The 11484-nt window shown below is 49.1% G+C and overlaps 1 protein-coding gene across 1 annotated transcript; it reads left to right on the top strand.

Moving 5' to 3' along the window:
- Nucleotides 1-38: 38 nt before the first annotated feature.
- On the top strand, nt 39-6505 carry Znf408 (zinc finger protein 408). The gene is made up of 6 exons (XM_052726159.1): nt 39-185; nt 297-408; nt 709-986; nt 1674-1735; nt 1920-2179; nt 4946-6505. Exons 1-6 carry the CDS (start codon nt 183-185, stop codon nt 6439-6441), a joined length of 2211 nt encoding a protein of 736 aa, XP_052582119.1. The 5' UTR covers nt 39-182; the 3' UTR covers nt 6442-6505.
- Nucleotides 6506-11484: the final 4979 nt, after the last annotated feature.

Below are 11484 nucleotides of genomic sequence, written 5' to 3'. Positions count from 1 at the left end.
GAGGTTAGACCGTAGAACTGTCCGACTCCTCGCTCCCCGCAAGAGGGTGGGTTGGACTTATTGGTTCCGCTTTTCTAGATCTGAAAACTTGCCAGCCTCAGGAATCCTAGATTCGTATCGTTCTCGGACAGAGTTTTGACCAGTACTTCCAAATTCCAAAAGGAAAGAAAGAAAGAATCTCGATGGTAGGCATCATTGGAGGATAACCATCGAGATTCTTTCTTTCCTTTTTTTTTTTTTTGATTCTGAATTCTTTCTTGAGCATAAATTTGGAAGTCAAGGACTGTTTCCTACAGGAACCGGACCAAAAAAAAACCGCTCACTTCCGGCGAAGGGGTGGTGGCGGGAGCTCTCTGATCAGGATGGAGGAGGCGGAGGAGGTGCTCTTGGGGAAGACACTGCCGCTCCGTGAGTGACCTGCGATGTCTGCGTCCCTCAGCCCTGCACTAGATGGCCCCAGCGTTTTCTAGTCAACGCCTTACCCGCACATCCCTTTTTGTCTCGATCCTGGGAGCCTGCTCCGGTGCCTTCCAAGGCTCGCGGGCTTAAGAGCCTGGACTCCTTTCTAACCTTTCAGGGGCTGGGGTAGAGCCTTGCTTATCCCCCGGACTCCTGAGGCATAGTTGACCTTGCACTTTCCTCCTGCATCTTTCCCCAACCCCACGCCCTCGTGGGCCGCTCCTTCACTGCCTTCCCGTCTCCCTGCAGCCCCCGAGCCGCGCCTGGGCCAGGACTCAGGATGGAGCTCTTCTGCAGAAGGCTTTGCTCAGGGCCTCAAAGACTTCCTCCCTGGTACGAACCCTGCCATACTTGCGCTAAAGAGTCTCCCCCAGGGCTTGGCTGTGGGCCCCTCCCGCGCCAGGAAACAGCACTTGGGGGTCTGGTGTGTCGGAGAGCCTCTTCAGCTCGGACTGCATTGGGGACCTCTGGAAGTGGACTCCGTCTTGGAGGAGAAGGGCAAGGGAGTGAAACCACCGCACGAGGAGGTATTGAAGAATAGAACGTCTCCTGTCTGAAAGTTTGAGGGAGGTTCAGACTTTCCGGACAGCTCTTCCAGTTCGTTAGAAGCAGGGTTTTTAAAGCGCTGGGAAGTCGGTTTTGTCCCTTCACTGCAGGACTGTCTTACCTTACCTAAGCTGCAGTAACTAAAGAATGCAGATGCAAAAAGTTGTGAACCGAATTCCTAGGGTGTGGACAGTGACAAAGGTCAGAAGCTAAGGTTACCAGGATCAGATCGAGCCTCATCAACTAGTTAGCTAAATCACACGCCTCTTGTTACTCGCCTGTAAAAGAAAGCAGTGGCTGTTCCAAAGATCATTTGGAAGACTGGGGGACACGATGCGAGTAAAAGGTGCATAGGAAGAATTGTTTAAAGTGATTGCTGCTTTCCGCTGGGCGTGGTGGGCACGTTGTTAGTCCCATCACTCAGGAGATAAAGGCATGTGGATCTCTGTGAGTTCGAGGCCAGCCTGATCTACAGTGTGAGTTGCAGGACAGCCAAGGCTACACAGAAATCCTGTCTTGGGGGAAAAAGGAGAGAGAGTGAGTGAGTTTCATCTTAGATTTATCCCAGAAAGGTTGCACCCAGGCTTGATTTTATTTTGTTTTGCTACTCACCCCCCCACCCACCCCGCCAAAGGCGTATGAAAAAGGCTTTTGTTATTTTGTTCTAGGACCTGTCACTAGGCTGGTCGGGAGCCATATGCACCTGGAAGCAAAGTTCAGCTTGGATCAGGTAAGTTACACAGGTGTGCATACAGATGATACTTAGCTTGGGATGGAACCTGAAACCGATTCTAGTTGTCTACCCAGGGGTCTTTTCCAGTGTGTCCTTCCAAAGATGTGGCAGCGGCGGCGGCGGGGTCAGAGGAGGCCGCGTGAAGAGGACCTGTTGAGGCAGCTCTGGATCTGTTTTGCAGTTTGGTGCAGCGATCTAGGCTGCAGAGTGATGGAAATGTGTCCTTGGTTTGGATCCACGAGAAGCTTCACCTGCAGGTGTACCAGACTGTGTTGCCAGGCTCCGAGGTGCTGCTGTGCCCACAGCCCCCCTCCAAGAGCCTAAGTGTCATGCGCCCCGGGCTAGAGGAGGAAGCAGCTGCAGTGGGGGCAGCAGGAGAGGAGTCCGCTGTACAGGAGGAAGTGGCCTCCCCCCGAGAGGATGCAGCAGAGTCTTGCACAGGTATATGCCCAGTGAACACTTGTTCAAGGTCGTGTTGGCCACATATAAGACTGAGGCCTTCTGAGCTGTATGAGACCCTGTTTCAAAACCAACAAACAAGGGCTGGCCAATGGCTGGGTTAGCAAGGTACTTATACACGATCATGAGAACCAGACTTTGGATCCCAGCATCCATGCAAAAGCTGATTGTGGGGGCTAGAGAGATGGTTCAGCAGTTAAGAGCACTGGCCATGCTGGCCGCTCTTCCAAAGGATCCAAGTTCAATTCCCAGCACCCACATGGTAGTTCACAACTGTCTGTAACTCCAGTTCCAGGGGATGTGGCATCCTCACACAGACATACATGCAGGCAAAACCCCAATGTACATTATTAAAAAAAAAAAAAAAAAAAGCACACATCTATAAATTCAACTCTTAGGCAAGAAGGGACCAAAGGTAAAAACAGGTGGTTCCCTGGGGCTCCATGGCCAGTCAGTGAGCCCCAGGTTCCATGAGAGACCCTGTGGGTTTGCCCCTCATAAACAAACCCGTACTATAAATGCCCACCCCCAGACTGTCACAAAACTGTTTGTGATAAAAAAAAAAAAAAAAGCAGTTTGTGGCTCAGCCCAGTAAAGGAGGACAGTAAAATTGTAATGAACTTTGAAAATCTGGTTTGAGCTAGAAGTGTGCTCAGTGGTAAAGTGCTTGTAACATGTGAGAGGCCCTGTGCTCAATCTCTAGTCCTCCCAAAAGAGAGAGAGAAAAGAGAAAAGGAAAGAAAACCTGGTTAAATGGATCTGGCCAAGGGCTAAGGATGTAGGTCAATGATAGAGCACTTGCCTCTCGTGCTGAAGGACTTAAGTTCAGTCCCCCACTAAGGAAAAAAAAAGCTCTGATTTTAAATAGGCCTAGGATGTGACTCAGTGGTAGAATCAGGCATACACGGAACCCTAAGAGGGGGGAATTAATGGCTCAGTAGAGCTTATGGTTGTAGAAGGGCCATGAGGACATAATAGACTTGGTTTTGTCTTTTACACTTACTTATTTGCGTGTGTGTGTGTGTGTGTGTGTGTGTGTGTGTGTGTGTGTGTGTGCATGCAGAGTTGCTACAATTCCTATTCAGGTCAGAGAGCAACTTTCAGGCATTGGGTTCTCTCTTTCCACCAGTGAAGGACCTGAGGATCAAACTCAGGTCACAGGCTTGATGGTGAGCACTTTTACCCACTGAGGTATCTCACTGGCCCAGGAGTTTTTGGACAAATGACATAAAAAGTTGGGGGCTGTAAACTCTCATTTGGTGTTTTCTGTTGGACCATGATAAGTCTTCCTTGGAATGTACAGTGTAGATTTTTGTGACTTAAGAGTTTCCTAGCCGGGCGGTGGTGGCGCACGCCTTTAATCCCAGCACTCGGGAGGCAGAGCCAGGCGGATCTCTGTGAGTTCGAGGCCAGCCTGGGCTACCAAGTGAGTCCCAGGAAAGGCGCAAAGCTACACGGAGAAACCCTGTCTCGAAAAACCAAAAAAAAAAAAGTTTCCTGGAGCTGGGCGGTGGTGGCACACCTTTAATCTCAACACTCGGGAGGCAGAAGCAGGTGAATCTCTGAGTTTGAGGTCAGCCTGGGCTACAGAGAGAGTTTCAGGACAGGCTCCAAAACTACACAGAGAAACTCTGTCTCAAAAGCACTCCCCAACACACATACACACACACACACACACACACACACAAAGAGTTTCCTGGAATGATATGATTATATTGATGAAGATAGGAAACTATACAAAGTTTCTCGTTTGTTTATTTGTTTCTTGGCATTGTTATACATTTAAAAACTTGAAATTTCCGCCAGGCGGTGGTGGCGCACGCCTTTGATCCCAGCACTTGGGAGGCAGAGTCAGGCGGATCTTTGTGAGTTCGAGGCCAGTCTGGTCTACAGAGCAAGATTCAGGAAAGGCACAAAGCTACACAGAGAAACCCTGTCTCAGGAAAAAACAAAATAAAACTTGAAATTTCCAATGGCTGTTTTGGGTTTTTTTTGGTGGGGAGGGTGTTGAGACCCTACACAGAGGGTTTCTCTGTGTAGCCCTGGCTGGCCTGGAACTTGGCGATCCACCTGGTTCTGCCTCCCAAAGCTAGGATTAAAGGTGTGTGCCATCATCACCTGGCCATCGTTAGGACATTTTTATTTTATTTATTTATTAAAATATTTTACCTAAGTTTGTGTGCCACATGTGCAGTGCTTGAGGAGTCCAGAAGAGGGCGCTGGATCCCATTGGAACTAGAGTTACCAATGGTTGTTAGCCATCATGTGGGTGATGAGAATTGAACCCTAGTCCCCTGGAAGAACAGTGTCCTTAACTGCCGAGCCATCCCTCCAGCCCCACCTTGCCCTCTTACTCCCCAGTCCTGGTCCCCTTCATCTTCCCACACAGTACCCTTCTACTTGTGTGTCTTATCCCACATTGGGGCAGGGTTTTCGTTTCACAGATGAACTCAGGTGGGGAGACGTGAGGTCCGGTCCCATGTGTGTCTCCAGTGGAGAAGAAGGAGGCCATTACTCTGGAGTGGCCTTACTCTAGGGATTAACCTGGTGACCACCTTGATGTGCCTCCCCAGAAGGATTTGAGATTGGACAGGAAAAAGAAAGTGTAGCTCTTGGTCCAGGGAAGGCACAGGTGTAGGTTTTTCCACTGAAGAATAGTCGCCCAGCAAGAAAACACGGAGTGTAATTCCCCAGTAATGCTATCTGCCACCAAGCTTGGCTAACCCTGCACCTCATCTTTTTCCTCAGATCCTGGTCATGAGTCACCCCATCGTCTCCAAGGAGAAAATGCTATGGTAAGTTCTGGACCTGTGGCCCAAACCGGAGATCAACCTTTCAAGGATAGCCAACCCCTTGCCTTGTTGCTTCAAGATGATGTCATGGATAAGGAGTGCCTACCACAAACACCACCTGAACTTCAGGGCGACTCAGCTACCCGGAAGAGCCCAGAGAGCCATGAAGCCAGTTTATTAACTCCCAGAGGGCCCCAGGTGCAAACCTGCCCAGCCAAGAAGTTACAGGTCTCCAGCAGTGAGTGCCTGTCTACAGTAAAGATCTCAGAGCCCAGACCCCAGCTCCCTAACTTCCCCATAGGGCTGTGCAGCCCTCCTGACCCAGTAGGAAGCTCCTCAAAGCAGGGGCGACGATACCAGTGTGGCGAGTGTGGCAAGGCATTCCTGCAGCTCTGCCACCTCAAGAAACATGCGTTTGTGCACACAGACCATAAGCCCTTTCTGTGCACTGAGTGCGGCAAGAGTTACAGCTCCGAGGAAAGCTTCAAAGCCCACATGCTGGGCCATCGAGGGGTGAGGCCCTTCCCTTGCTCACAGTGTGACAAGGCATATGGTACCCGCAGAGACCTCAGAGAGCATCAGGTGGTCCATTCAGGTGCCCGGCCCTTTGTGTGTGAGCAGTGTGGCAAAGCCTTTGCTCGCCGACCTTCCCTGCGGCTACACCGGAAGACTCACCAGATGCCAGATGCCCCTTCCCCGTGCCCATGCCCAGTGTGTGGGCGGCTCCTGGCCACCCAGGGTTCACTGCGGAACCACATGAGGCTTCACACTGGGGAAAAGCCCTTCCTGTGCCCACACTGTGGCCGAGCATTCCGCCAGCGGGGCAACCTCCGAGGGCACTTGAGACTGCACACAGGAGAGCGCCCGTACCGATGTCCACACTGTGCCAATACTTTCCCCCAGCTTCCCGAGCTCCGGCGCCATCTCATCTCCCACACTGGTGAGGCCTACCTGTGCCCGGTGTGTGGGAAGGCCCTCCGAGACCCACATACACTCCGTGCTCATGAGCGCCTACACTCGGGGGAAAGGCCCTTTCGGTGCCCCCAATGTGGCCGAGCTTACACACTGGCCACCAAGCTGCGCCGTCACCTCAAGTCCCATATGACAGACAAGCCCTACCAATGCCCTGTCTGCGGCATGGGCTATGCCCTCCCTCAAAGCCTCAAGCGGCACCAGCTCGGTCACCAGCATGGAGTTTCCTCCAGCCCTCCTCTGCCTCCCGCTGCCTCAGAGCCCACCATGGTGCTCCTACAAAGTGATCCAGAGCTGCCGGACACATGCAGCCAACAGGAAGTGCCCCCAAGTGGGGGTATTGTGGAGGTCACCATCTCTGAGGACCAGGAAAAGTGCTTTGTGGTACCCGAGGAGCCAGCCCCTAGCCCCAGCCTGGTGCTGATCCACAAGGACGTGGGCTTTAGTGGCTGGGCCGAGGTGGTAGAGGCAGGCACCTGACACCTTCACCGTGCCCCCCCCCATCCCTACAAGAACTCTATATAAAGACTGTTGTGGCAGATTGTGTCTGTGTGCCATTCTCTGGGTCGCCTGATAGGTGCAGGAACCAAGTTGACTGGCCCTTGGGGTTGGAAAAGTTCAGTTAAAATCCACACGTCACATGTCCTTGGTAGTTCAGATTTTAGATAGTTTGGCTGCTTTTCACGGCATCTAAGGCAGTGATTCTCAACCTGTGGGTAGTGACCCCTTTGGGCGTCAAACAACCCCTTTCACAAGGGTTCCCTAAGACTAGAGAACACATACTGACATTACAGTTCATAACTGTAGCAAATTTACAGCTATGAAGTAGCAACAAAAATGATTTTGTGGTTGGGGGTCACCACAACTTATCAGAGGGTCAAAACGTTAGGAAGGTTGAGAACCTCTGGTCTAAAGGTTGTGAAAGCTGGAGGACAACAAACAATATGGGTAGTGTTGTGTGGATGGTACACAGGCTTGGCCGGCAGGGAAGGCGCGAGGTGTTAGATGGTTTGCATCTGCCGTGAGCCTTGACCACGTGAGATGTTGGGGGTGGAACAACACGGAGCTGGGCGGCGTGCACACCTTGAATCCCAGCACTCAGCGAGGCAGAAGGATTGCTGCAAGTTTGAGGCCATCGTGGACTACATAAAGGGACCTGTCCCGGGGAGGGAGGTAGAAAACTCGTGGTGCACTGAGCTCCGGTGTGTGGGGAATTCCTGGGTAGGCTGGGTATACTAGCTCTCGCCTGGAATCCCTGCCCGTGGAAGCACAAGCTGGAGACCCACCTGGCCTCACTTTAGGAAGGAGAATCATTGGATAGGAGTTCAGAAGGGGCACCTTAATTCTTAGTATGGTAGTGTAATGTGGTCTGGGTCCCCAACGGCCTCCCTAGGGATGACAAGAGCATACCTTGATGGTGGGCCAGGCTTTGTGCAAACTTAACCATGTTGTAAGTCCTATCTTTTTTTTTTTTCTTAACAAATAAAAAAGACAGGAGTAGCCAAGCTGTGGTGGCACACATCTTTAATCCCAGCACTCAGGAGGCAGAGAAGACAGGTGTAAAGTGCTTTAAATATTCTAACCACAACCACAAAGTCTACCTGCTCTACTTTATGCTGTGGGTAGACTTCCAGTATCGGAACTACACTCTTGGTTCACCTGGACTTGGTAGATGAGTGGATATTGAAGAGGTAGGATGGGGTGACTGCAGGCTGGAAAGCAGGGATGGAGATGTCATTCCAAAGAGGTCATCAGGACACCTCTAGCGAAGTGACAAGCAGAATGAGTAACAGTGGGTAATGGGAACCTGGTAGAAAAGCTAGGTGGTAGGCAGAGGAAAGAGGACAAACCCAGTGTTGTACCCAACAAGGTGCAGAGGGATCATGGTAGACCAGGGATGGTGGTTGTGGGATATTTGTACACCGTGTGAAGGTATATTGCTGTGATTGGTGTAGTAAAGAGCTGAATGGCCAGTAGCTAGGCAGGCGGTATGGGCGGGACTTCTGGGCAGAGAGAAATAGGAGATGGGTCGAGGCCCTCAGGAGACACCAAGGAGACTCGGAATAACTCGGACACACAGAATGGGATAAAGGTAAAAAGCCATGAGGAAAACATCGATTAATAGAAACAGATTAAAAAGTTACAAAAACTAGTTAGGAACAAGCCTAAGCTGTAGGTTGAGCTTTCATAATTAGTAAGTCTCTGTCATTATTTGGGAGCTGGCTGGCAGGACAGAGAAAGACTAGCCATAGATGGTGAAGACAGGTGTCGGCTGAAATAAAAGTTTGGGGTGGATATGTTCTCTGGGAGGCACGAATTCAGAGACAGTGGCCGAAGGAGCCATCATGAGTTCTCATGAGACGTGATCCACGACATCTCATGTCTGGGGTGAGGTAGGCTTTGAGAGCTATGAGAAGCAAGCAGTTGGGGAAAGGGGTCGGGTCACTTAGCAAATAGGTGGCCTTGGAAGCTATGAGAGCCATGGGGAGGCTCTGAACCATGGCCACGGCAGCCCTACTCAGGTTAGTGAGGAAGGCTCACCGTGGGAGTGAAGATCAGCATCAAATGGAAGAGAAAAGCCTGAGAAGTGGGTCACTAGAACTGAAGAGAGGGTGGTGGAAAGAGAGACGGTCAGCAGCACCCCTGCCTTTGGGGTTGGAACCCATGAGGTAACTGGTGAGTGGGGAGGTCTTAGAAGCCACATTGGATTCTCTGAGGAAAAGAGGAAGGGGAGACAGGAAGTGTAGATGTGTTTATTGTTTCATATGCATGTGTGCAGTGGGACAAGTGGAAGTCAGAGGACAAGCGTGGATGAGTGGTTCACTCCTACCCTATTTGTCCTGGGGATTGAACTCAGGTTGCCAGGCTTAGCAGCAATCACCTTTACCTACTGAACCATCTTGCAGGCCCCAAGGAAGCAGACTTTTCTTTTTTGAGGTTTTTCGAGACAGGGTTTCTCTATATAACTGTCCTAGCTGTCCTGGAACTTGTTTTGTAAACCGGGCTGGCCTTGAATTCACAGAGATCCTCCTGCCTCTGCCTCCCAGTGCTGGGATTAAAGGCGTGTGTCACCACAGCTGGCAGAAACAGACACTCTTGTTTCATCCTGCTGTCCTGTAAAAAGTGCTATGATCCCTGAGCTGTGGAGGAGAAAACAGATTCAGAGAGGGTGGATGCCTGGCCAAGACCACACAGGAAAACGGACTGATTTGCAGTCTCTGCACTTGCTTTTGATGGTAGAAGCAACCTATCTCTCCTGGCTTGCTGTTGGCATCCCTCCTGCTGCTTGCCAATCTGAAGAGCTCAGTGGTAGAGTGTATCTAAAATTGTCCAATGGGAGCAAAGAGGCCACTTCACATGGCCTGGAAAATAGTTGCTAAGATTAGTTTTAGTCAGCCCTGACTCTTGAAGCTCACCTGACTCCATTTCTATCTCTTTCCCACTGATACGTTTATCTAATTATTCTTTATCAATAAAAAACCAGCAGTCAGATATTGGGGTAGGAACCTGAATGATCAGAAAAGCGATGGAGAAGTCACCAATGAACTCTTATCACTTCTGTTTCTCCATCCAAAAGGACTAAGACCCTCTCTCAGCCCTGCCTTACTGCTTACTTCCTGTCCGCAGTCCTCTAAAACCTCTGGTTAGTTTTGGTCAGCTCCTGGCTAGGTCTGCCCTCTGACCCAAAGCAAACTTTATTGTCAGAATGCACTCAAAATATCACACATTTCCCCCTTTTTGTCTAAATAAAAAGGGAAGTGTAGCTTGAGTTTTCCTGCCTGGCCCACAGTCAGGGCAAATCTCTGTCACCCGCCAGTCCCACAGCCACTCAGACCCGACCAAGTAAACACAGAGACTTATATTGCTTACAAACTGTATGGCCGTGGCAGGCTTCTTGCTAACTGTTCTTACAGCTTAAATTAATCCATTTCTATAAATCTATACCTTGCCACATGGCTTGTGGCTTACTGGCATCTTCACATGCTGTTTCTCATCATGGCTGCTGGCAGTGTCTCTCTGACTCAGCCTTCCACTTCCCAGCTTTATTTTTCTCCTTGTCCCGCCTACACTTCCTGCCTAGCCAATGGCCAATCAGTGTTTTATTTATTGACTAATCAGCAACACATTTGCCATACAGAACATCCCACAGCAGGGAAGATTTTAACTAACCTAGTAAAACTATATACAGTAAGAACAATTGTCAGTTAATTACATTCACAATGTCCAGTCCATTTGCATTTGGCAAATTCAGAGACAATACTCCATTATCTATCCTATCTTAGTGAGTCCAAAGTTTTGTACCTAATTCACTTTCTATCTTAACTTGTATTACCAACACAAAACTATCCTTTTAATTCACTTTCTATCCTAACTTGCATTACCAACACAAAGCTATCCTTTTATGTTTTTCAACCTTATACACTTTACACCTCTTTAGTGAGTTTTTTTCTGAATTTGATAACAAGGAAAACTGTAATTGTAACTACCTAGTCTTCAACTCCATCAGAGACCCAAAGAGGATATAATATTATCTGAGTAAATAGGAAGTACAGAGCAAACAACTTCCAAAATTAAGAAATGACAGAAACAGCTGGCTGCCTGGACAGTCACCCAAGGTTCCTCTATAATGTGGGGGCATTCATCTTCGGCAAATAGGCCTATAATACCTGACAGACTTTTCTGTGAAGCAGGAATTTTGAAGGACTGTCCCACTTTGTCTTGGTAAAGTTCGGCAGTCACTTTCTTTTGTGTCCTGCTTGTCTAATTTGGACAGCATACTGTCAACAGTTGAGGCAAGGGTAGTTTCTTGCCCAATGGCTAACTTTTTACAAAGAAAGTAAACTCCATATGAAGTTTCTTTGATACCCATCATCTTCTCGGAAGTAGATTGGTGCTGCCAGGAGCAGATGTGTCCCATTGTCATAAAAATCCCTATATAATTAAAACATCTTAAATATCATATTCTGTAGATCTCTGATGAAATCAACAGAGGAGACTGGAAAAAACTGCCTGGCCATTCTCTAGGAGTCAGTTTAAATACCCTGTAGGCACAGTCTTGAGTAGCTCTGGGGAGGAGCCGCTACTTCGCAGGCTTTCTGAGAGGAGGCAGGATTTGGAATGGGGGAGAGTGAAGCTGGAGCAGAGCTTCCAACTTAAACAGGCATCATGTTTTTAAAATTATTTCCTGCTCTCTGGGGTGGGGGGTGACAGCATCTCTAGGAGACCCTGAGAAAATTGAGATAATGGTCAAGTCCTGGAAGAGCTGGCTGTATCATTTATTGCCAGTCTATGCCAGACATATGCTGGATCACTGTCAGTCTTAATTTGCACAATTATCCTCATGATGGCCATAACTTCTAATAAATGTGTAATCAGCCTTTTCAGAACTCAGAGCAGTTGCCCGTTAAAATCCTGAATATGGTGTACATATTTTAATTTTCCAAACTCTGCAAAATGAAACACATCTATTTGTCAAATTTCATTTCTTTGAGTACCCTTTGGATTACTTCCTGTGGGTAGTGG

Source organism: Peromyscus californicus, unplaced genomic scaffold (genome assembly GCF_007827085.1).
Source record: "Peromyscus californicus insignis strain IS unplaced genomic scaffold, ASM782708v3 Scaffold_7__1_contigs__length_154581171, whole genome shotgun sequence".
Classification (NCBI taxonomy): domain Eukaryota; kingdom Metazoa; phylum Chordata; class Mammalia; order Rodentia; family Cricetidae; genus Peromyscus; species Peromyscus californicus.
This window is presented reverse-complemented; position numbering and strand designations above follow the sequence as displayed.

Bases quoted from the DNA above. Each gene is read 5' to 3' on its own strand.
- Znf408 (XM_052726159.1), top strand. The intron at 409-708 runs GTGAGTGACCTG...GTCTCCCTGCAG, and splicing joins GGGGAAGACACTGCCGCTCC to CCCCCGAGCCGCGCCTGGGC. The intron at 2,180-4,945 runs GTATATGCCCAG...CTTTTTCCTCAG, and splicing joins TGCAGCAGAGTCTTGCACAG to ATCCTGGTCATGAGTCACCC.